This window comes from Carassius carassius, chromosome 21 (assembly GCF_963082965.1).
Source record: "Carassius carassius chromosome 21, fCarCar2.1, whole genome shotgun sequence".
In the NCBI taxonomy this organism is placed as follows: domain Eukaryota; kingdom Metazoa; phylum Chordata; class Actinopteri; order Cypriniformes; family Cyprinidae; genus Carassius; species Carassius carassius.
The window spans coordinates 25,670,687-25,697,825 of NC_081775.1; the positions used below are offsets into that span (position 1 = coordinate 25,670,687).

Here is a 27,139-nt window from a genome sequence, read left to right on the forward strand (position 1 = left end):
GGAAAAGAATTCATACTTTTAATAAGCAAGTATGAAATAAGGTCAGAAGTGAGAGTAAAGACATTTATAATGTTACAAAAGATTTGTATTTCCAATAAATCAAAGAATCCTGAAAAAATAGATCACAGTATCCTTAAAAATATTATGCAGCACAACTGTTTTCAACATAAGAAATGTTTCAGGAAGAGCTAATCAGCATTTTAGAATGATCTCTGAATGACATTGAAGACTGGAGTAATGGCAGCTTTGCATAACAGAAGTAAACCACATGTTAAAATAGACAACAGTTGTTTTCCATTGTAATTATATTTCATAATATTGTTTTCCTGCTTTTTCGATCAAATACAGTCTGATCAGTCTTGATGGGTGTAAGAGACTTCTTGAAAAACATTAAAGAATCAAAACTTTTAAACAGTAGTGCATTTGCTTGAAAAAAAAAATCGAATTGCATTTTGTTTGCTTTCCAAGTGACGTTTAAAATTGAATAACTGTTGTGTTTCTGAGGTTGTTTGTGGTGCATGACTGTTCAGCCTCAGAGCTGCTGAGAGCTCAAGATGAGGAATATCTCCTACAGAAGGCTTACTGTGACTCTTCTGTCGCCATCCACACTGAGCCACTACCAGACTCACAACGTCAGGACACTTTGCATTCATCCTGTGCATTATGTTACTGACCATCCTTTTGAAATGCAAGTTTACACAAATGCAGCAAGTAAAAATACTTCAAGTATTGTTCTCCTGATTGATTTCTCTTCAGAATCATTTGGCATATCTCTGCTAAGGCCCTTCCCAGGCATCAACAAACATTGGCTCTCATCCATGCCAGAGGATGACATCATGACCACACACCTCAAATCCAGGAAATGGGAGTCATTCCCTGCATCTGAGGTAATTCATAATCATTGTAAGTGTAAACATCCTTTTTGTATTAACCTGCTGTGGCACAAAGAACTCATTTGCTTTATATTCTCAAAACAAATCCACATTAAATATCCAATCATGTTTTTGCTCCCAAACATGTTTGGAAACGTCTCTGTGTTTTAAGCATGCAGTTTAGTATGGATTATTAACTTTAATGCCTCAATGGTTTGTTTTCATGACTGGTGTTTAGAAGAAGAGTCCAGGACCCCCTTTTGGGACTACTCTTGGTTGTAGTCTTGAGTTGAAGGAAAAACCACCAAAGTCTAGTTCCATCCGCATGCATCCGGTTTTGGAGTGCCCTGATGTGCTGCTAGTGCTTTAAGATTACCCAGCATCCACCTGTTACTGAAGCACTGCGCAGGAACCTGCAAGACAAAGTCAAGGTGCCCTAATTCCTATAACACATACTACTTTAAAATAAGTATGGTTTAAAGTTAGGTTAACTTTTTATAACTTTTCTGTGATAGTATAGTGTGAAAGTAAAACCACAATATTTTCACTTCCCTTCATATACATTGTTTTGCAACTGACCAGCTACTGACTGTGATTTAGTTTTTTTTACATAGTGGTTTAAATATACACATTTATATCTATGCATATTTATATATCATTATATTCCCATATGGTATTTTTTCTGTCCAGAATATATTTTAAATATATGTGAAATATGCATGGCTTTATGGCCCAAAATATATGAGGAAATACAAGTAACTAAAAAGTATTAAAATATTTATTTCTGTAAATATATTTTCAAAGAGCAATATGATTTTTTTGCATATTTTAAAATATACTAGAAATATACCTGAAATTATATTTTTTGCTCCATGGGTTTTATCAAACAGACGTATTTGGAGCAGCTGCTGCAGAGAGAGAATCAGTGGGAGAAGATGGAGCTGAAGGACCCCCATACAGCAGAGGAGAAAGTTCATCAGAACCATTTACTGCAGTTTGTACTGGTCAGACGGGAACTACATTTTTTATTTATTAATGATTTAATATTCAGATGTCTATAGGTCATATTTATATATTGTATATGCTGGCTTGACTTTAAATACATTTAAAATGTAACGTTTGTTTTAGCCCCTGCCTGATGCTGTAGATCCTACAGTTGCAATGGAGATAAGGCCTCTGTCAGGTGAGAAAATTTAAATAAGAAAATTTATTAATTTTTTTCTGAATATTTAATTTAAATAATTTAAATTTATTTTAACTCTTAATTTATAGTTATTCCTCTGATGTACAGATTACTAAAAATGTAAACACTAATAATGATCAAAATATAATCCTCAGAGGTGTTTAAATTATGAATTATGAAAAACATGTTCACTGCAATATTAGTTACACTCTCTGGAAAAAATGGTACAAAAGCTGTCACTGGAGTGGTACCCTTTTAAAAGGTTCTAATATGTACTTTTAAAGTACTAATATAGCTTTAAGGCACTAATATGTATCATTTAGGGGTAAATTAAATTACAAAGACCCAGTGACAGCTTTTTTTCTGAGAGTGTAGTAAATAGCAATAAAAAAAAAGTAAATAAGTAGTGACGTTCTCACTGTTTGCCAGTTTTTGTTTCCTGTGGCAGCTGATGTGGCTTCTCTATACTCAACCAGTGCGAACAGCTCTAAATACCCACAAGCTAATGGAAAAGAGAGAAGAGAAAGTTACCAAGTGGTAATCTCCTGTCTTATCTACCATGTAAAATATACACCAGAATAAGTTATTAATAATATACTTATTGTGAGTTAATTAGCTCAGCCAATGAACTGGTATTTGTAGATAAAAAAGCAGACCACAGATAGTGTTACAGAAGGTGTGAAAGAGCATATAGTGACTAATTGCTTTTACACTGTTTGCTTTCAACTTCTCCTTTTGCAGTGTCAAAAAAAAATAAGACAAATTACTGTGGGAAAACAGGATTAATCAGCACAGGTAAACAGTTATTCTGTTCTTCTAATGGTTTCGTTTTCAGAAGGAAAGAGGGCGATGCATAGATGTTTTGTTTGGCCAACCTTCAGGCAAGAACTCCAGGAGCAGAGAAGACACAGAAACGCACTCAGACACCATATTGTTACGCCATACTTTCACCCTGAGCTGAAGGAAATGCCACTCTTTACACATGAGGCTAGTACAACCACCTGAATGTTTCTTAAGAGCTTAATAGCAACCAGTTTGTCTGCATTGTTTATTTAGATCAAAGATTCCTAAACATTTTTATCAGTCAAACCCTAAAATATTTGCTTTAATATTTACCTTCAAAAATGTAACGCATTTGCATTTTCATGATTCTTGTATGTTAGTAAATTGCCACGTGTCATACAGGTAAACAAATGAAATAAATATGTTTTATTTGTTAATTATTTATTTTAATCTTACATTTTTATGATTTTATGATTAGTTCTCACAAAACCCCTCTATATCAGAAACCCTTGTATATACATGGCCATATTGACATCTATAACATATATCATTATATCACCATTCTAGTCTTCTGTTAGGATCTAGTCTTGAGCTCACTCTCCCTGGATCTTCCACCGTTCCCCAGAGCGCAGCGGTTCTCCACGGCCTCCTCATCAGGAGGAAGTAGTTCATGTGAGCTTTAAAGAATAACAATAATATTTAAGTTTTATTTTTAATGGAAACTCTTCATAAACTTTGAGTACTTTAGATGATTCTGCAAATACTGATGCATTTAAAAACTTGTGACAGCTTTGCCAAGGCATCTGTTATTATTCAACATTTGCTGGAAATATCTCACTCCAAAAATAGTGCAAAAATAGTGAAGTGCATAAGCCATTAAAATACCAAATCAAAAGTTACACAAAATAAGTAGATATTTTTTAATCCCACACCGATCCTCTCAATAAAAAAATATATGCAAATATTTCGACCCAGAAATATGCAACTGCAATTGTTTAATGCCAAGGGCAACATGATAAAGTACTACTAAAATTTCTTCACCAATAGTTGTTCTCAGACACCGTATTTATTGCAATAATGGAAGCAGGTCTGTCAATATATGAATAATAACAGCATCTTAGGGAAAAACTCTAGGGGAGAATTAATAATGAAAATGAAAACCTTCACTTTTAAAAGTTCTTAAGAAAAAAAGAAATCATTACGTGGGTGTGAACGGAAATGCTTATTAAGCATGTGGTAAAGGATGATTCAGCAGTTGTTTAAAAAATGCTTGCTGTTCTGTTAACCAGTTTGTATGCCCACAAAATGCAGTTGTTTAAATCACCTCTCAGTGATGGTAATATTTTTATCATCTGTGAGAAAACTTTGTGTGGTACAGTTTCGTTTATTTCCGTAGGTACACCTGTAAGGGAAAGGCCTGATGGACACTAGAGTTTAAAATTAGGAAATCCCCTCCCTGCTGTTTGACAGTTCACTTCAGCTCTTCTGTTTTATGAACACTTCCTCTAAATGAAAGCAGAAGACTTGTACACCAAAGCAAACACACCCACAAGACAGGAGCTGTATAGTGACTTAGAAAGGACAAAGACAGAGTGAAAAGAATCGCATGGTGGTGAGAGCTTGCCTGGTTCCAGGAGGGTGAGGAGAAAGTAAATAGACGAAACTGGTTCAGCAGGTTAACTGGCACTGAACGGCAGTTGAGGACTGCTAGCACGCTCAAGTGATGTGGTAAATATTTAATCAAACCAAAGATTTCCAACCTTCTCAAGCTACAAATTGGAGACACGAGAGAAAGTTAGCACTGTGGTAAGTCACCTTGAACGTGTTGTGTTTCTATACTAAAAAACCACGAGTGTGATGTCCTTTCACGTCTATAATGCTGCTAGCTTTCATTCTGTAGAAACACCTGTTAGCTGTTGGTACACCGCCTGAAGGTTACTGTAAATGAACAAGTTGTGCTTATAACTGATAAACATGAAACATTAAAATTTTTATAAGAACAGGTGCACAGCAAAACTTTTGAAATTCAAACAAATGTAGAAGCAGAAATCGTGTTCACATATACCTGAAACAACATATGTGCCACAATAAGTGCATTTTTATAAAATAATAAACATTTATTGACAATGTTCAATGTTTTAAATACACACACACACACACGTATATATATATATATATATATGTATATATATATATATGTATATTGGATACATATAGAGAGAGAGAAACATTTGCAAATAAATTTTACATGCAAAATTAAGTATTTGCCTATTTTACGAGATGCAGCATTTATGGAGAAACAGCCTGATGAAAGACTTGAGTTTCCTGAGTTTCAGACATGGTAAAGTCAAACTAGCCAAAATAACTGATTCAGCGTATGAAAATAACAAAATACATAGGTTATGATATAAATAAATTAGTATAATTTCATTATTTATTTTTTTTAATTAAAAACTTTTTTTTTTTCGTCTTACATGTGTTACTCTCACTATGTGGCTTTTTTTATTTCCTGTGGTGAAAACTGCGCAAGTATAATAACTTCCTTATAAGATAAAACGTATAGTGTTTATTCTAGAAGCTCACTGTACACTGTAGTGGACTTATAAAGAAGTGGAAAATAATTCGTATAACATTGCAGGATCTCAAAAGGCACTTTCCATCGATATCCCTACTAGCTCCTTCATGTATAAAAGTTTGTTACCTGACAAAACTCAAAATAATGGAAAATAAGAACATAAAGTAGCTCAAGTCATATGCTATAATGTGCTATATTGCCCTCTAGAGGTTGGAGCAAGCTGGTCCTGTGTTTCTTTAGTGTTTAGGGTAGTCTAAAGTAAGTAGTCTAAAAAACTAATTTCAGTCACCTTTCTAGATCTATAAGGTAAGAGAGCTTATTGTAAAGTTAAGTACTGGCCTAGACTATTTTTGAGACCTAAAATGAGACTGGGGTGAAATGCAAGAATTATGTCCTGTTACAAGAAGGATCTTTACACATAAGTGTATAAAACACTAAACATATGACCTGATTTAGTCTGTACCGTGTTGAACAACAGCCCTCCTGTACAGAAAGGAGACACTCTCATTAAATAATAACCCGTTTTAAGGTAAGGGCGTGTAGTGTGCACGTGTTGATGCTTGTCTGGTTGACATTAACCGCTGCATTGCACAGTCAATCCAGAGAAGATCTCACATTCCAGTTTAGTTTGTTTCGGTTCTGTGACCGAGTACAAATCTGTATGCATATACCTGTACATTAAAAGCTCCATGTCAGTCAGCAATCATTATATAACGTAGACAAACTGATTTTGTTGTTGATGTTGTTGGTTGTCGGGGTTACTTGGGGAAAAAATGAAACGGGACAAAAATGTTATTTTTGCTTTCTCTCGCAAACCTTTTCCTCCTAGAAACATTCGCTCGTAAAACCTGTCATTTCATTCAGTGCTTTAAGAGTGGATATTTCTTCTATGAAACAAATTTTGCAGTATCCCCAGATTGACATCAAATAAAACATTATTGTGAATGAAAATACAACAACTTTCTAAAACATAACCAAACATTTTTACCAAAGGACTTGTGCCCTCTTTACACACAAAAAAAGTCGAAAGAAATGTGTGAGCAATCCCTTTAACTGCTAAAAGTTCAAACTTAAACCTAATCACAAAAAGCATTACCACCTGGTTAAAGTGCTTCTAAATGAACATGTTGTTCTAGTAAATGTCTTTTTAAGGGTCAGAGTGTGTTTCTGTTGTATGAGACAATCAGGAACATCTGTTTTTTAAGCCTTCTTTAAAAGAGAATTGCACTCCTCTGAAGTATTCTTGAGTCAACTTTACCTTTCACAAGACTGAGTCTAGGTCAGATCTAGTCATCAAATTTTCAGTCATTGATGCAATACAGAGTGATTTGTATTTTGATAAGAGACAACAACTGGAGAAAAAGGAATAAAAGTAGTTTGAGAACAATGATGAGGAGCTGTTTAAAACAGCTGTGCAGTGCAAAAAGATGTCAGCTACTGTCCCACCACATCCATCACATGATGAATAATGAGAGAGAGAGAGTGAGTGAATGAAGAGTTAATGACTGATTGATGTGTGAGGGAGGAGTCATGGAGGAGCATATTCTCCTTTTCCCAGCAGCCAGCACAGCCTCTTGTCTGTCTATTCAGTTCCAAGCCATAAAGTACACCAGAAAAAAAAAAAAGGATTCTCGGACACCTTTATTTTATTATTAATTGTTATTTTAAACATTCAACAGGGTTCTGTTTTATAGGAATGGTGGAAAACTCTATCCAATTTCTGATGTACACTGAAATTAAGGCTCCGAACAGCATTTATGTAACTATCTGGATCTGAAAGAACATAAATGGCCCAAAGAGGCCCAAATCTACTAAAGGTTGGAACAACAGCTACATACAAAAGTCGTGAAGTGCATCCTCAAAATATTCCCACATAACTGCTGAGACAGAGTCACTGGGGCAACAGGAAGGCCTACTGATGACCCGAGGTCGTCCTGTGGGGAATACAGTCAGCTATAAAAAGACTCCGAGTATACTAACGACCACGTCTATCACGAAAACATGGCAATAAACCTATGGGAGAGGATAGAGATTCATGTTTGAAGACTGTGAGTAAACATGAGTTTTATCAGGACCGAGTTCTTGACAAGGCACAATTAACTATATATTAATAGATGACACAACTTTAAATTATTATTCAGTTATTAAAATAAATATTAACAATAATATAGTGAAAATATTTCAGGTATTTTCGAAAATAGTTATTTTTATTGAACTATAGTTTACAGTAAATTACTAGTTGCATATAACAAGTCACAGTTAGCTTAAAGGGTTAGTTAAGCCAAATATGAAAATTACCCCATGATTTACTTAACCTCAGACCATTCTTTTCTTTCAGACGAATAAAATCTGAGTTTTATTAAATAATGTTCAGGAAAATCCATGCATTATAATGGGAGTGGATGGTAGCCCAAAATGTAAACGCTAAAATATTGCACTCATCCATTATAAAAGAAGTCCACACGCCCCCAGGGGGTTACCAAAGGCGTTCCGAAGCGAAGCAAAGAAATGCATTTGTGTAAGAAAAATATCCATATTTACAACTTTATAAACTTTAATCTCTAACTTTTGCTAACTGTCTTACATGCGTTCACTATAGAGTGGCGTCCATGCAGGCATAGCGCAAACTACAATGACAATATGCTAATCTCGCGAGAAACAAGTTTTGTTAACAACAAAGGAAATTCAGTGTCCTCTTGGCTTATATTGAAATCCAATGGCATTTTTCTTTGCAAATCCTCGTTTTGTACTGTAAGGTCCACGCACTCTGTCCAAGAAAGGTATCCTGTGCTGGCTGAAGGATTCTTGCGTGTTTGGTCTTTTCAGCGCGCAAAAAGTTATTCAGTTTAATTTACAATCAAATCTGACTTCATATACGTATGACCTTGAATTTAGGTTGAAAGGCAAATTGGTTGCTTGACCATTTCTAATTATTATTATTCTGATATTTGATTATTCTATTTATTCTCTACACACTTCATACCAAGGGTTCATTCCAGCTACAGAAGGTCCTGATCCTTTTTTTACTGCAATCCTTTAAATAACAAACCAAGAAAAAACATCCCCTAAATGGAGGCATGTACAAACAATTGGAATTTGCATTAACCCAGATCCCAGACAGGAGTAGTTTACACCTCAAAGGGAACAGAAGTTAATTTACATGGAAGACCCTGCAAGGGCACTCCCATTACAGTAAGCCAAATATCTCTTAACTTTTAGGATATCTTTTAGTCTACTTTTGTGAGATTGAGACCATTGTACCACTTGCCCTGAGACTATTCAAATACCAGACATGACTGTAAATATCACTTACATTAATGTAGATTTAGATTCTACTATTAACCAGGTTGGGGATGAGGAGGAACCAGTGCTTATGTGAGAGATGTGTTTCCTGCACCTCCACTCTGTGGGGTGTCTCGAAGATATGTCCGTGTAAGTTTGTATTGTCTGTTTCTCGAGAGATCAAGGAACTGTTGCATTTGGAGAGAGGCTTTTCCACATTTTCTCTCAGTGAGATGTAGGAAAAGATGTCTGTATGTTAATGCACTTTGTGTCTTTTGTATGTCTCAGAAGATCAAAGTATCTGAGTTTCTTTTATTCTTACAGTACTAGGGGAGACCAGGGACAGTTGTAACAGGGGACGGTTGTAACACCTTGAATTCCTCCAATCAGAAACAACCTAGAGTGATGACACTCACTGTGCACATGCTCAGTTAGTTTCCCTCCATTTTTGCCATAAAGGGAGCCACATTTGAATCTTCCTGACGGAGTTATCTACAAAAGATTGTTTCTGATGTAAAAAAAATATTTTTCTTTCTGATGTACTTTTTTGGATGCTGTTATAGGATCAAATGTCTATGAATTCAAACAAGTATTATTAGAATCACTGTTTTGTAAGCTAAAAATAGAAATGGCTAACAAGTGTCAAACTAGCAGTCAAGCTAGCTCACAGGAGATGAAAACATGTTTGGTGGTACTGGGACGGTTGTAACGCCCCGTTACAACTGTCCCAGTATCACCAACCAAGTTTCATTTATATTTTAAAAACTAATCAAGCTTAAAAAAAACTGTATAGTTTCCCTTCAATGTGCAAATTAAAAGTAAAATGTACAATGTGCATTGCAAATTAAATGTAAAATGTCATCAAATCACATTTTAAAGTAATTATCTTTTTTTATATAAAGATTGTCAGTGTGATAGACAGCATGCCAAATATCAGAAAGAGGAAGACAGACAGGGGAGTCCCATTTCCTGTGCTGGAAAAGGCTTCCGATGAAATCAGACAGGGAAAGTCAGTCAGGGGAGTGGCCAAATCATATGGCATTTTCCATGTGACCCTGCACAGATTCCACAAGAAGAGGAGCCAGGGATCAAAGACACTTTCTAGAGTACTGGACTCCATTTTTACACTTGCCACAACTGTGACTCAGACTAGGCCTACCAAGCCCACCCTCTCTGTTTTTGAGAATGTTTGAGTTCATGTTTAACCTTTTTTGAGGTGTTCTACCCAATAAACAATTTTCTTGCATTATAATTTGACAGTTTCATCCTCTTTTTGTGTGTTATTTGTGTGAAAAAGGTAATCATTACTTAAAAACATGAAATGAATAGTCACAATAACATGACTGATAAATAATATTTTCTATTTTGAGTATATGATTGATTCATTATGTATATTTTAGACATGTTACAACCGTCCCTGACATGTGTTACAACCGTCCCTGTACACTGGGACGGTTGTAACAGTGGAGAGACTGTATTAAAATCAATTTTGCAACCTGTACATATTTCATAAAACCACTTAAATACATTGTTTCAGAAGTTGACAGATTGAAGTTTATAATATAACAAATTGGTTATTCCAGTATAAATGGTTTTTGATGTATTGCTAAAATGGCAAAAAGTGTTACAACTGTCCCTGGTCTCTACTAATTCGTGAACGGAGTTTTGCTCTCTCCTCTGCATTTCCACATTCATCACTTCCGCGTTTGTTGCCTACGTCATCCACTGGATGCCTCTCTTTTGTAAATGTGCGTATAACAGTTAGCGGAAGAGATTAAGATTCATTCGTTGTAAATATGGAAATTTTTCTTATGCAAGCGCATCGCATTGCATCGCGTCGCTTTAGAAGGCCTTTACCCCCCTGGAGCCGTGTGGACTTATTTTATAATAGATTGGTTTAATTTTTTTGGATTTCAAATTTTGGGCTACCATCAACTGCCATTATAAAGCTTGGAAGAGCCAGGATTTTTTTTTATATAACGCCAATCGTATTCGTCTGAAAGAAGAATGTCATATACACCTAGGATAGCTTGAGGATGAATACATCTTGGGCTAATTTTCATTTTTGGGTGAACTATCCCTTTAATGCAGTACATGTAGAAAGTTTTTTTTTAAATGTATATATATATATTTATATATATATATATATATATATATATATATATATATATATATATATATATATATATATATATATATATATATAAAATAAAAAGAAAACAGATAGAATAGAAAAAGAATAGAGCAAGCTAGTGTTATTTTTATTTTATTTATTTTTTGCTTTTGTTAATTGTGTAATAAATAATGATTTCTTTAAAAAAAAATCCAAACTTTAGAATATTTATCAAAACATTACTTAATAGTTAATATTTTAATGTGATTATTGGAATTATTTTTATTTTGTATATATAAATGTAATTTAAATGTGTTTACATTTCAAATTTTCACTTACAAATATCCATTGAACACATTTTTACTGATGTATTTTTTTCCATCTTATTTCTATTAAAATGATTACATTGCTAGATTATAACTAGATTATTCACACACAAACACAGATAAAACTGCTGTTTTATGCAGATTGTTTTAACAAGTGCATGTTGCTGCATGGCATTGTATATATCATGTTAAAGATGACCATGTGAATAGAAATTCTGGCTTAGATATACACTTAGCGCAAAGTTCATGTGACGCTACTGTTTGACCCCTTTACAACAAAACTACCACAATTCTGATACTTCCTGTCATAGTGTGGCTGTCACAGGAAATAACTTTGAAGAGTGCAAGTACTGCAGTTTATCTAAGCAAAAACATGTTGGTTATATCATTTCGTTAAGCTTGCTTCTCTCTAACTGGTGCAAATAGACTGTTCATAAAGTATGGTTTAGAAGCACAAAATGATTTAGTTATAAGCTTTTCATAAAAAAAAATCTCTTAATACAGGAGTATATGCATAAAAATAGACTTGTTGTTTATTGGCGATGGTGACAATGGAGCAGGTATGAGGTTACACATGTCTGTGATCATGGTCACACGTGCAGTCAAGGGAGTGTCAAGACTTTTTCCATTAATGTCAAAGAGACGGCAAGTTAATATTTACTCAAGGACCCAAAGGACTTTAACCTTGGTCCTTGGGAAAAAACCTTGGAAGTTTCTCACATTTAAGGAGCAACGAACTTGACATAAGGATCTCTTTTGTTAAATTGAGATGAATTTCTTTCTGATTGTGACTGAGATTATAAAATATGGAAGAAACTTGTGAAACTTGATTAAGTGTGTATTTGTTTTTGTAGGTAACACAATGACGTCATCCAGGAAAACCTGGGGATTCTCCTCTATGCGTTCAAAGAGTAAGTCGTTTATGAATTTAAATAAATAAATAGTAAAATATGCTTAAAATCTCAACATATTTGCATTCTGGAAAGATTCCTGATCATTTCAATTGTACTTTTGACCACTATAGCTAGAGCACCACTGGATGAAGGGGAAAATCATTTCAGAAGAAGACTGTTTTCTTCTTTTAGAAGTGATCGACGTGAACGTGAGTCACTCACACACCTTGCCATCCAAATTTGCTCTGCTATGTAAATAAACTGCAAGTGTACAGACGAATTAACACTTCTAGGTACTAGCACAAACTTCAGTTGTCTCCGTCTTGGTCTACAGAAAGATCTCAAGAAGAGGAAGATGACACAGATAAGAGAAGAACTCTCTCAGATACAGAAATTGAGACCAACAGTGGTAAGACTTCTTATAAGCCTACTGAAGTTTTCAACCAATGCATTTTTTCCCCCATCATTTGATATGTGCAATAAATACTGTTTTCACTATGCTTGCACTGGTAGATCTGTGAACCAGTTTATTCAGAAATAAAACTATTTTAGGCAATACAAATGAGGCTGTAACTCTCTGAGAATTATCTTAGGATGAAGCAAGCAGATGCGTTATTAGCAAGTGTTAATAAGTTAGCAAACTTATTAAGTGAACTCATTGAGATTAATTTTTTTTTTTTTTTTACAAGAGTCACCTGATAATGAAGGCATCAAAAGACTAACAAACGCGGACTTGCAAAGTATAGTGTCATATAAATTATGTAATTTACTATATATATATATATATATATATATATATATATATATATATATATATATATATATATATATATTCTGGCCTAGCTGCACTGAAGAGCACTCCCACCGACTAAAGAAGATATTTTACATCGTTTGAAGTGTCTTCCGAGCTGCTTTTCACGTCTTTTCACTGATTCGGTTTGTTCTGACAGTTTAGTTCAATAAATCATATGGTTTTAGTGACTTTACCAAGGCGCCCCGCACTGTATCGTTATACAAACAGACGTGTTTGTATAAATATATGTATCACTATATTTTCGAATTCGTTTTAGAAATCAAACTGTTTGACTCTCACGAACGGTTTGCGATTCGGTTCGAATGAACGGACGTTTTCAAAAGAACCATTGGTCGGCGAATCAGACATCAGCAGCCTGAGCGCGCCCACACATGTTGGTCGAACACGAACACGCTCAGTCTCTACAGAGCAGAGATCTTGCGCGTCCATGGGAAAGATTTCTGTGAGAAAACGACATAAATATCACTTTAATTGACAAACTTCACGCAAAGAGATTCGAACATGAACGGAATTGCTTCCTCGAATGTCAAAAGAAGAGAAAAGAAGGCAAACTCACGTAAACACCGAAGTAAGTTCAAACAAACTGTGCTTTAGTGATTCTGTATAAATTGTTCATATATTAATATTCTTATTTAATAATATGAGATTATAAAATTTTTCAATTTATAAACTTTTTCCTTATATTTTTTTAATGTGCAATTACTTACATTCTATCTATCTATCTATCTATCTATCTATCTATCTATCTATCTATCTATCTATCTATCTATCTATCTGCATGCATGTCTAAATCATTAATAGTTTTGTTAGTTAGATTTATCATGCTGTTGAACTTGTTGAATAGTTGCTGTCACAATATAGAATTGGGGATATTGATTCTTTACAGTTAACTATCTGGTATGGTATTTAGATGACAAACAAAGCAGGATAAGCAAGAGTCTTTGTGGTTTCTTGAGGAACTCCTGAAAATATAGTCACGCAGGAAAGAATCAATTACATTCGTTGAATTCACAGTTTACATTTCAGCTGTCAAAGCGAACCTCTTTGGCTAAGGAAGAGAATAACCAAACATGAGTTAGCGATCAAGCCATTTCTGGTAACATTTCTGAACTTTTTGAGCATTTCTGTGCGGTTGCATGTAGATTAATTGTTCTGTTTTCTGCATTTTATTTCTCAGGTGTCTTTCTTTCAGGTGAAGATCAATCAGACATGGGAGCCATGAAGAGGTTCAGTACCTTATTTTCGTCCTTCCGAGGAAAGATCAGCAAAGACAGTGAGAAACCTCATTTAAGTACTGCTTTATAAAACACATACCTTGCTTGCTACTTAAAGAATCTCTTCAGATCTGTTTTGAAGTTTTAAGTGACAAAAAAAAGCGTCTTCAATGAAAGCACAACAAAACTTGACTTTGTAAAAACGTTATCTTTAGCTGTGGACTTTATATTGCATGTAAAAGTAGTTAACCTTGTCAAAACATTTCAGCATGACTCATTCCGGTCTCGTAGTGTAAGTAGGGCAAAATGCCTAAACGAATTACCAACTATTATACCAATTATTAAGCTATTATATTATTAATATAATTAATATAATTAACTATTATACCAATTATTAAAACTTCAGTTTTCTGCTCAAATATTCCAAATTCAAGATATTTAGAAAGATTTGTAATATGTTGTTCATTTAAAATTCATTTATGAAGTCACAAGGAGGTTCACAAAGTCAGTCAAAGCACACAATCTGCATCAGTCCTTTAGTGCACGTCTTGTCTTTTCATTCACAAGCAGCAGTTATTGTTCTGTCCTTTATAGAAAGGCACATTGAAGGTTGTCATGGTGAGGCAAGTCAAGCTAGTACAAGACTTTGTGACCTTGTGGACTCCTATGGTATTCCTCTCGGCTTTATTTGCTCTGTGTTGGGGGAGGCTGCCAAAAAGCAGGCCCAAAAGGAAATGTTAAGGAAATTCACAGAAGAGCTCTGTCTTTCTCATCTCTAATTTGTTTGTACTTGTTCGAGGTTCGGCATTCCCTGTTTGATCAGTATTTCAAGTGCTCTTTCTGAAGAGCAACATTTTTAGATCGTTCAGAAATCAAACATTTATAAACAGCTGGTTTGGTAGTACTGTATATCCTCTTCATTGGATTGAAAACAGTGTCGGAGCATTTGTGTTGATTTGTTTTTAAAAAGTGGTAAACATCACAGAAACTAACGTGTGTGTGTGTGTTTTGTAGGAACTGGTAAGGAACCAGATCTGCCTGCTAGCACAGAGCTCTCTTCCGTGGAAGAAAAGGCAAAGGAGCAGCGATACTCTAGCGGGCAGTTTTTCTTTGAATATCTGGTGGTGGTTCGGCCTAAAAAGACCAAAGATGGAATATACGAGCCACAGATCATCTATCAGTTCCCTAAGGTGACATACAAACCCTGTGATCCGAATGCAGCCACATGTAGCCTTCAGAATGTATTCAGTGCTTCTGCAGCATCATAGCATTATTTACATTCAATAACAATTCAGTAATTTTTTTTAATGCTTGCATTACATTTATTGCATTAGTAAATGTTTAATTCACATTATTATGGCTTCATTAGAAAGTGCGATTGCATCTTCAGTTGTTTTTCGAAGATTGTGTTTAAAGACACAATTTATGTTTGGAGTAAAATTTGGGTGTTAGGACAAACTTCATCAGAACTTTTGTAGTATAAATCTTGCAAAAGGATTTACTGCTTATACGTTTTAAGTGTATCTATTTTGAAGTTAAAGTTTTTCAATTTTAAAGTATATTAAATTGATAGATTAAGTCATGCAGATGTTATATAAATATCTTTTTTTAAATGTATATATTATTTATTTGATTTTTTTATTTTATTATTTTATATTGGCCTAGTTCTTAAGATGAAATAAGGTAACCAGTTATAGTAAAAATTTATAATGCAGTAACCCCAAAAATATAAGTAGAGGTTGCCATAAGTTAAATTGTATTATTGGACTTTTATATCAGAAAAATACCATATTTTTGTTTGGTTAATTGCATCATACATTATATCACATATAACTGCATTGTAGAAATCCTTCAATTATTATTTATAAATTGCTATATATATATTGCTATATGCTATATATAATCTTTTTTTTTATGCATTTAGCGGACGCTTTTATCCAAAGTGACTTACAGTGCATTCAGGCTATCAATTTTTACCTATCATGTGTTCCCGGGGAATCGAACCCCCAACCTTGCAATGCTCTACCAATTGAGCTACAGGAACACATATATATGTAAGGATGAAAGAACCTCAGATTCTTTGATCTCCTGAGAAACAGACAATACAAACATACACGAGCATCTTCGAGACACCCCACAGAGTGGAGGTGCAGGGAACACCTCTCTCATGTATGTTATCAGTTCCTTCTCATCACCTTCCTTACCCATCCTCCCTCCACTTGGTTCCCTAAGAACGATCAATAGTATAATGTTCTACATGAATGCAAGTGATATTTACAGTCATGTTTGGTATCATTTGAATAATTCTCTGAATAATAATAATTAAATAATTTCAATAAATACAATGGTCATAATCATACAAATGTAGATTAAAAGATAGTACAGATCCTAAGAGTTAGTTCCTAAGATATTTGGCTTACTGTAATGGGAGTGCCCTTTTCCAGGGTCTTCCATGTAAATCACTTTCTGTTCCCATTGAGGTGTAAACTACTCCTGTCTGGGATCTGGGTTAATGCAAATTCCAATTGTTTGTACATGCATACATTTGGGGGATGTTTTTATCTTGGTGTTGTATTTAAAGTATTGCAACAAAAGTGTGGGGGCGATTCTGTAGCCAGAAAGCCCATAGTGTGGCGTGTGTCTCTGCACTCCATACTAAAGTTGGAGGTGGTCTAAAGTATTAGCCACTTACCTCTGTTTAATAACCAAGACTCACGAGAATGTGACCGTAAGATACGATATACCTTACTTTGGGCCAAGTGCATGGACCTTACATACATATTATATATATATAAATATATATATATATATATATATGTTAGTCCTGTCAAACGATTAATCACATCCAAAATAAAAGTTTTTGTTTACATAATATATGTGTGTGTACTGTGTATATTTATTATGTATATGTACATACACTCGCATACAGCATACATTTGTGAAAATATGTTTCATATGTGTGAAAATAAACAGTTTATATAGCTATATTGTCATTCTCATATTGATGAGACCTATATGAATGAAAAAGACCATTTGAATTTTCTGTTCCTGATGCATATTAATGTAGTCTTATTCTCCATTTGTCTTTTTCTCTTTCTATTGAGTACAGAAGGATGGAATGGTGCGATTTCAGAAGGAGGAGGAAGAGAAGACATTAAAAGCGCTCACACTCTTTTGCTTTCCAGAGGGGGTAAACTGGGCACCCTTAACAGAATATCCCAGGTACTTTAACCACGCGCATCGTTTCTCCCAGCATACCTTTTTAAGGCAGAAACTGTATTTTCATCAACTCTCTTTTTCTCTATTTCTCAGTGAAACATTCTCTTTCGTGCTTACTGATGTTGATGGGACAAGGAAGAATGGATACTGTAGGAGGCTTCTGGTAAATAATGACTGGGCTCATTAGTGATACTTCCTGTTATTTATGCTCCTACTCATCACTGCCCATAACTCATTCGAATAAAGCCCTATTCCTATCAATGCACTAACAACACTCTCGAAAAAGGGAAAGCACCACTTACCTTTTCTTCAGAAAATTTCGTTATTTTGTAATGCATGAAAAGATGAGATAAGGTCAACTCTTTCCAAAGAACTCTCACTCACATGCAGTTAAAGTGTTTTATAGTGTTTCTAAAGCTTGCTTCTCTTGTCATTGCTCTTTTCTTAATTAGCCTGATGGGAAGGGGGCTCGTCTGCCTGAGGCCTACTGTATCATCAGTAACGTAGCCTGTTTTGGACTCTTTTCCAAGGTAAACATCTTAATTTATTGCACAGTCATCTATAACTGCCTTTGGGCTTTTTATGATTCGCATTTAAGAGAATTGACTTTTGTTTTTCTTGATTTGTATTAATTCAGAATTGATTGTCTGTTAATATGAAGTAATTTACTTGTCTGAAAAGGGTTGTCTAATGATTGATCTCTTCGTTAAACTTTCCGTTTGCTGTCCAAGCTTAACGCTAGTTATTGGACTGTATTTTGTTTGTTTGAGCTGAACTTTGTTCAGGTACTTTTTTTTTTTTAGGTGAATGCTTTCTCATGACTGGAAATGAGTTTGTTTGTTCAGGACAAACATCAAAGACTAATGTGATGTGACTAATGTGATCTTAAAGAAATGGACATATTCAGAATTAGGGTGTTTGTTGATGCTTATGCATTAATAATATGTGGTGTTATGTGTTTACTGCTCTCCCAAATAGATTGCACATAAACTAAGGCTGCATTTATTTGATCAAAATCACAGGGAAATATGGAGAATACTGGGAAATGTTACTACAATTTAATAATAACTTTTCTATTTACATAGATTTTAAATGTAATTTATTCCTCCGTTGCCTTTACACATTACTCCAGTCTTCAGTGTGATACGATGCTTCAGAAATAATCTTTATATACTGATTTTGTACGCACTTATTATTATTTTACAAAATTGAAACAGTTGTGTTGCTTAATATTTATGTGGAATAGAAATCTTTTGTAACATTATAACTGTATTTTGATACATTTTTGGTCATTTTTAATGTATCCTTTCTAAATAAAAGTAATTATTCAATCAAAAGAAATCCAGCCTTTTGAACTATACTGTATATTTCAGTTTTTCCCTGTTATTTCCATTAAAAGCAATATCTTTTCTTTCTTGAAGTTTTCCTATTTGTTCAATCTGTCCGCTTGGTGTTTTAGATCTTTGATGAGGTGGAGCAGCGCAGAAAAATCTCAATGGCAATGATTTACCCATTTATGCAAAGCCTGAGGGAATCTGCGTTTCCTGCCCCTGGACACACTGTTAATATCAAAAGTTTTATTCCAGAAAGAGGCACTGAAGTAAGTTTTTCAAAATCTTGAGGGTTGTCTGAATGGCTCGTCAGTCTGAAGGGAAAGCCCTTGTATCTTTAAATCCATCCCCTTATTTAAAAAAATAAATAAATAAACACCATCTGGTTAAGACTATGTTTGGAGGGTTTCCATATTGTACATGCCACACTATTACTCCTGACATCGCTGTCTGAACAATGACTCACAACAATTGTGGTTGTTGTAAGATATGACTTCCAGATGCAGTGTCGGGAAAGCCAGCAGCTGTTTCACTTTCCATTGATTTCCACTGTATTTGCAGCAGTTGAGTCAACAGGAAAAAAAAACTGATGTTAGCCCGTCATTTCATGTTAAACACAAAAAAGAGGAAAAGGAAGTTGATTGAGGGTGTGAAATCTTGGAAGAGAATAAAAACTGGTTTTCCATGTATTTTTCCCAGTAATTTTAAACCATAGAGTGTAAAGTAATACGTATCCAATTCCAAACAAGCGGCAGAGCAGGCAGGCAGAGACATGCTGTCCACAAACACACACCTCCTAAGCTCTGAGAAAAGAGCAGGAAATTGAAGTGAGTGAAGTAATAGCTCAGGGAAAGGGTCAAAGATGAGTTTCTTCATGCAGGTATGTCCTCATGCTTTGTACCAACTTGATTTAGTTCTGCTTGAACTTCTCCTTCATTACATTTTCTATGTAACATTCCAATCAAGTGATCTATCTATTTGAAGGTACTCAATTTGAAGAAAAGTTAGTCTGCTGCATATATGACTATGAGAAAAAAAGAGGATCGCAATTAGGTTGAAAACATCAAACAAACATTTTACACTAAATACAACTAATAAAACTAAGAAACAACCCCAATTTACATCACTGTATGGAAAATATATGGACTAAAACATTAGCAATGATTCAAATTAATCGCTTGTTTATTGGAATAAAATGTCAGAGCACACAAAATTGCTATGAATGAATAAATGATTTTTTTTTAAGGTTTATTGCCTCCGTTCACTCTGTAAACCATAGTCACATATTGTAAAAGGCTAGAAAAATGGTTAAATTAGTAGCAGTTACTAATAAGAACAAACTCCTAAAGATAGGAAATCAGCCATTGATAAGTCATCTTATGCACTTGCATTTGGTTGTTTTTTATTGTATCATAAAGTTGATATGTCTTGTCTTTTGTTAATGGGTTTGTGCTATATACGCACCAACCACTGTGGAAACAAATTTCCTCCCTGAGGACCAATAAATTATGTGTCTGTCTACTTCTAGTTAGTTATCCCCAAACTGTTTTTTTTCTTTTTTTAATAATAAAATATGTACTGTAGCTATAATAAAGTATCTGTATGTTTCTCTGTAGATCATCAGTTTGACTCGTCCGACAGACTCCTGGCTGGAGCATGTAGATTTTCGCACATTGTTCAAATGCCTGTCAGATGATGAGGTGCTCAAGGTGTTTGCTGCTACTGTGCTAGAGCGGAGGATCGTCTTCATCGCTGACGAGCTTGGGTACTAAAACAGACATACATGCACGCACACACACAAGTGTTAGGTCTTGCTTTGATTTATATCCATATGTATAACCCATATTAATCAAAACCATGCCATCTCTGCAGGACGTTGTCTCAGGTGATCCATGCAGTGGCTGTTCTCCTGTATCCATTCATCTGGCAGCACACGCTCATTTCCATCGTTCCCGAAATCCTAATCGACGTCGTCATGGCACCCACACCATACCTGCTGGGTGTCCAGAAAAGTCTTGCAGAACAGGCCACTGACCAGACCGAGGTGAGTGGCCAGACTCGTGACAATGTTGAAATATTGCAACGATTTACATTTCAAATGCTGCAAGCTGACATCTAAATTCATCTACTCACCCAGCTGCTAGTCGTTGACTTGTCAGAAGGCAGGAAGGAGACATTCATCAAGAGTGTAAGTTCACATTTAAATCATAGAGAGCATCTTTTAAATTGTTGCCTTGAAAAGTGACTGATGGATATAGTGTGGGTGACTGTGGTTGAAATGTTTCTCCAAACAGATGGGAGATGAGGACACAATATTACCTCACAAACTCAAAGATGAAATCAAGCAGGCCCTCAGTGCCAAAAATGAGAATTCAAGTGAGTTTAGTCCATTTTCTCATTGCTCATAAGTAGTGTTGTATTTGAACAAACCCCAAATAAGGGCCAGATATATTTTGTTTTAAAACTTGTTCTGTTTTGCGCACAGTTGACTGTAAGTGCGGATGGATGCAGCTGGTGAATGTACACTATCTAGTAGAGCTATCTTTTTAAGTGCTCAATCACTCGAATTTGCAATGGAAAGACTGGATCGTTTTACTGGCTTCATCTATGAATCTTACTGAGCCAAATCAGGCTAAATTTTTAATCAGGTCATTTTGTTCATTTGAGAGTGGTATATTTTCAATAATCATATTCGACATACACAATCTTGGACGATATTTCGAATTAGGAAATCAGTGTAAAGCAGCCAAGGATAAATGAGAACAACAACAAAAAGTATAATTACTTTCCCCAAATCTTTCATTCGTCATTTGACAGACGTAAAGAACAAATCACTATTGCATGAATGTTTTACTTAAACGCTGGCATGTGACTTTGTTCTATATCATTGGTGCTATGGACACGAATGATCAAATCTGCCCAAATATTTTATGGTCTTAAGATCGTTGCCAGATTTCACTAGAAAACCCAGCATCTGTTTCTAACAACATAGCTGAAAAATAAGCTCCTTGGCACTAGCCACTGCAAATAAACCAAAATTATCTGAAATATGCAGCTCAAAAATGCAATCCGCAATTGGTAATATCTACAAGAGATATTACAAAAAATAATCCCAAAAAACGTATATTAAGCAGAGATGGCAACACTGCATATGCTGCATTATAACCATAAACAAAACACAGTGCCTCTGTCACTATTAGAAATGTTTGGACATATTATGTGTCTTCATTCGCTAATATTACTTTTTGAAAAAGTATACTAATATGTTGTCGTTAATGTTTCACCTTCATAGCTGCAAAACACCTTGACATTGCAATGTAAATAATCGCAGGGGCACCTCAGAAACAGCATATCATTTTCTCAGAACGATAACAGAAATGTCAAAATCTAGTTTATTCAGATCAAGTATTTAAAACTAATAATAACCCATATATTTTTATATTATTTATCATCCCTTCAGGTCTTGAGGAGTTGAACCGGGTGGTCCCAGAAGCTTTCCTGCCGTTCTTTATCAAGACTGTTGGTCACTTCCAGAAGTACATAGTGCGGAACGGTAAAGACCAGGGGGCCGAGTTCCAGCGAACAAATTTCTGTAAAGCATTAGAATCCAAGAGCACACGACGGTTTGTGAAGAAATTTGTACAGACACAGATGTTCGATCTCTTCGTTCAAGAAATGGAACAGAGACCTGCCTCTCAGGATGGCACAGGTGAGACACACACTGTGACCTAACATTAAAATTCATATTCATAAATAGATTTTCACATTGAATCTGAAATTAATGTAGAAACGACAAAAAATATAAAATAAGAAATAATTTAAATGGATCTCCGTTAAATGGATTTGTTTAATTTAAGTGAACTTAAAACAATCTTCACATAAACCCATTATAATAAATGTCATAATTTAAGTTTTAATCTTAATGACTTGAACTTTGATTTACTTTTGCATAAGAAGAGAATTTACACATTTTCTTGAATAGTAATAAAACGTATGGTTAATATCGTCTCACTTTTCCCTCTTTTTCCAGGTTTTTTTGACAAAAAGATTGCTGAATACAACAAAAAGATGAGGGAGAAAGCCAAGAAACACTAGTAGAAGCACTCTCCAAAGTAGCTGGTTGTAAATCTTGTGTGAAATAAATCAGTCAGTAGTAAATAATTGTAAGGAATGTAGATAGAATTAAATGTCAGATTGTTTTTATTTATGTTGTCATACTTATACATCTGTTTTATCATTTGTGTCAGGGTCTTGTTGGGGGTCATGGGTAACTGTATTGTGATAAGCTGCTGTATTTAATGCACATAAGGCTTGTTTCAACTAGAAGCGTTTTGACCAGAAGGTTCGATGTCACAGAAACTGAGCCAGTGGAAACATGCTGAATTCAACAACAAAACAGATCCAGTGAATGAAATGAAATCAAACAAAAACAATACATTTCATCTCCATATTTCAAGAATAATTGTAAAAGCACTGAAATGTGTCAAAATATTGTTTCTTTTCAAATTAAAAGGAAAACGTAGTGTGATACTGTATTGACTTGGCTTGTGTAAAAATGTTTTTACATAACTAGACTTTTAGTCAATATTCTCAGAATAAGGCATAAAGCTTATAGTGTACAGAAGCTTCTCTTGAACGTGAAAAGTTTGTGTCCACTGAATATGACTGCAGTGCTGGATGTCAGACACACAGTGGCAGTGTCTCTCACATGGCACCAGCCAGCAGAGGTGAGCGTTCTCCATGCTGCATGTGCTCTCTCTCTTCATAGTGAGGATAGTCGTAGAGATGGTTACTCTGGAGAACAGGCTGAACACGCAGAGTGATTTTCTGGAGCAAAAGAGATTTAAACAGGTGGCAAACTGTCTGCAAATTGTATTTTATGCACATACTAATAATAGACAAAAATATGTAGAATTGTACATTATACAATAAATTGTGATTAATTCATTCATGAACCACCATAGTAATAGATCATACCTGGAAATCATGTATGTATGTGAGGAAGAAGCAGATGAAGGAGAATGCCAAAGACCACTCAGCTGCAGCACTGACCTGGTGTGCTAAAAAACCCTAGAATACAGTACAGTTCTTGACATTTACATCTTTACGCACCCATTAATAATGCAGCAGAACTGTAGTTTTAGGCCAGTTTCAGAAACGGGAAGATGTGATGCTGAAGCAGGTATAGGGGCCACATCACCACTCAAAGAAATATGATTATTTTGTGTATATATATATATTATTTTATATATATATATATATAAATTATTTTAACATTTATGTTACAAAAGATTATATTTCAAAATACATTTATTTTGAATTTTTTATTCATCAAAGAATCTTGACAAATGTTTTTGCAAAAAGCAAAAACTTTTAACATGAATAACATTGAGATGCATTATTAATAACTGAGCCCCAAAAATAATTGAGCAGCAGATTTCTGAAAGATCATGTGTCACTGAAGACTGGAGTAATGATGCTGAAAATTCTGCTTTGCATCTCAGAAATAGATTACATCTTAAAATATATTAACATAGAAGATAGTTATTTCAAACTGTAATAATATTTAACAATATAACTGTTTTTTGTGCATTTTATATCAAATAAATGCAGCCATAGAGACATACCGTTTCCATCAGAATTATTTTCGTCATACCCAAACTTGCCTACACAACACTAAACTAATTAAATTTTTCCTCAAATTAAACTTATGAATTATTATTACATATTATTGCTGTATTATATTAAACCAGTGTATTTTTCTGAAAGCTTAACTTTCCTTATATTATGTTGACTTAATGTGATTTTTTTACATTCACATACCTTCACAAATGCAGTTAAAGTACATACACCCCACCAAAAAAAGGAAAGTGCATTAGGATTTGGGATTTCTATTCCACAAAAAAGCGCCTTCTCTTGTACAATGCATAATTTGGCAATTATAGTAAGTAATTTCCATGCAGAAAATTTGCATAGAGGTGCATTATATATGTAAGTACTATGGTTGAAATATTAAAAGACACTGAACAGTAATTTCAAATCAAGCGTATCATCTGTCTTACTCTCTCTCCGGGCTGCCAGTGTAACTTATTAGCTACATCCACGCCAGGCAGTTCATCATACATTAACACCGAAGATATGAAAACTGACAGATTCAGTCAAAGAAGCAGAAAAGTTATAAGAGTACTGACACAACTGGACTATAAGGAATATAGAGAATCATTACAAATGGAGACAAATGCACATATATTGAGAAAAAGGATACGTGTAATGATGCTAATGAGCGACCACATTCCCACAGTCATGCGCGCCCACAGAATATCTCTGCCGTGGAAACGCGGCTGCATGCGGTATGAAATGCCAGTCTGGACCAGGATATACAACGTCCCAGGACCAAAGGTCAGGCCTGTTCCGAGAAGATGGATGGATGTCATATCTGTTTTCTGGAGGAATATAAAAACAGTTTCAGAGAACTTAATACTAAACACTCAGATCAGAGAATGAAATTATGGGTGTCACCTGAAAGTTGGCCACAACACACATCCCAACAGTGCTGGCGATGCCCATCAAGAGACCTGTGTAGTTCAGCAGCTGTAAGCCCGACTCAGAGGACGAAATCAAAGCCTGAACTTGTTTATGTCGAACATACATGGTGCCCAACCCTGCAAACACACATACAGGAGAGCAGGGATGAATCAGTCTTCTACATCTTCCCAAAATAACCACAGACTAAATTTTATTTATATATATATATATATATATATATATACACAAATTATATTACAAAGAAACAGAACAAACTGAGAACTGTGGCAACATCTCCAGTTAGTATTTTTATTTATCCCCTATTAACTTTTAGCTAACATCTTTCCTACCTATCTTGACTGCCTGTGATATAAATCCCCCCCCCCCCCCCACATACATTTTTTCAAAACACCGGTACCCTTAATTTTCTACCTGAAAGCAAACTCATTATACAGTGGGTGCCTATTATCAGATATAATTTTCAATGTAGTCCTACAATTGTTTGTGTACATAATAAACAGTAAGGGTGAGAGGACACAACCTTGTGGGGAACTAGGTACCCACACACATTCGTTGAACTCGGTTATTTAATAAATCCTGCAGAGATATCATCAGATAATCTTTCAACCAGAACAGATGGCACAATACTATTAAAGGCAGAAATAAAATCAGCAAAATGAATTTACACATGATTTTCAGGTGTGAGTAAACAATATGCAACAATGTTAAAATAGAATCATCTTCTCACTTGTTTGACTGACAAGCAAACTGAAAATGATCCAGTAAATGCTGTTTATATATATATATATATATATATATATATATATATATATATATATATATATATATTTGTTCATTTCAAAATCTCCATAAAAAATAACTGGGGACCTCTAGTTGACTTGACATGCAATGAGCCAAAAATGTAATAAATGTGATGGAACTATGCATTAAACAGCATTGGCTTTTCAAATTCATTCTGAGACAAAATACAGAACTCAGAATGAAAAAATGCAGATTTACCTAGGAAACCTGAGATTGACAGCATGAAGCCAAACACACAGCGTTCGGGAACCTCAGTGCCCGTGTCACTACAAACAAAATGATAAATGCACAGTTTGACAGATGAATGAAAAAATGCAGGGTTCTGAATCTTGTGTTTAAAAACAAGTATAAAACAAAGTATGATTTTAATGCAGTCGACTAAAGCTGAAAGATTAAGATGGTATCTCACAGAATGTCCCTGATTCTACAGCCATCAAAGTGATATTACATTTAAAAAAATGATTTATTTTCACCTAGTACATTCCAAGTATTCAAGGTCTCTCTTCATAATGTTTCTCCAAGCCTAAAATGATGCATGACTGGCAGGACACCTAGTACAAATGTAACTGAAAAACGTACCTTATGTATGGAACGAGTAGGTCGGCATGGCCCAACACGACTGCTGTGGCATAAGAGATGAGGAATGTAGCAGATGACCAGATCACCAGAGTCACCGGGAGAGCACAAAGCCCCCGCTGAAACCACCACATGCTGCCCTCACATACAGATATTCACTCCCAGAGATCACCAACATCAAGAACAATCAGTAGCACATGCAACATCAGCTTAAAGGTCAAATCAAACCAACAAACAGAAAGTTATACATAGACATACACACACACTGAGGGGAGGATCCACATCAAAACGGAACAAACACAAGATTCAGAACCCTCTCATGCAAACAGAAATAAGGCGACATGTGGTCAGCTGAGACTCAGCATCACCCAATCAAATGGACATCAACATCATCTGAAGCCGAATTAGTCACACAGAAATGAATGTACACAAACACGGACATATAAAGAGAAAGATCAGACGTGTGGAGAGTGGGTTAGTGCCTGAATCGGAATAATCGCATGAGGTTTTTGTGATGCTTTCCCTAAAGTCCTGTGACCAAAGTCAGCTGACATTCATTCAGCGTGATTTCACTTTCTGCGCTCACAAAATGTAAAAGTGTCCTCTGTCCT

The 27,139-nt window shown here is 34.9% G+C and overlaps 2 protein-coding genes across 3 annotated transcripts; one reads left to right on the plus strand and one right to left on the minus strand.

Moving 5' to 3' along the window:
• Positions 1–4,395: 4,395 nt before the first annotated feature.
• On the plus strand, positions 4,396–23,140 carry dennd2da (DENN/MADD domain containing 2Da). Of its 2 annotated transcripts, XM_059504058.1 has the most exons (16): positions 4,396–4,644; positions 11,989–12,045; positions 12,159–12,236; positions 12,362–12,436; positions 14,019–14,114; positions 15,070–15,245; positions 17,165–17,277; positions 17,368–17,437; positions 17,727–17,804; positions 18,734–18,874; positions 20,222–20,370; positions 20,478–20,649; positions 20,743–20,793; positions 20,900–20,981; positions 22,066–22,314; positions 22,636–23,140. In XM_059504058.1, the coding sequence occupies exons 2-16, from the start codon at positions 11,997–11,999 to the stop codon at positions 22,698–22,700; spliced, it is 1,644 nt and encodes a 547-aa protein (XP_059360041.1). In that variant the 5' UTR covers positions 4,396–4,644; positions 11,989–11,996; the 3' UTR covers positions 22,701–23,140. The 2 variants fall into 2 exon arrangements, with proteins under 2 accessions (XP_059360041.1, XP_059360042.1); XM_059504059.1 differs by lacking the exons at positions 4,396–4,644; positions 11,989–12,045; positions 12,159–12,236; positions 12,362–12,436 and adding an exon at positions 13,217–13,409.
• On the minus strand, positions 22,788–27,114 carry LOC132097995 (DNA damage-regulated autophagy modulator protein 2). Its single transcript, XM_059504060.1, has 7 exons — positions 26,532–27,114; positions 26,151–26,218; positions 25,125–25,267; positions 24,871–25,048; positions 24,668–24,750; positions 23,583–23,675; positions 22,788–23,432 (listed from the first exon to the last, which is right to left on the minus strand). The coding sequence occupies exons 1-7, from the start codon at positions 26,660–26,662 to the stop codon at positions 23,310–23,312; spliced, it is 819 nt and encodes a 272-aa protein (XP_059360043.1). The 5' UTR covers positions 26,663–27,114; the 3' UTR covers positions 22,788–23,309.
• Between the last annotated feature and the right edge of the window lie 25 nt (positions 27,115–27,139).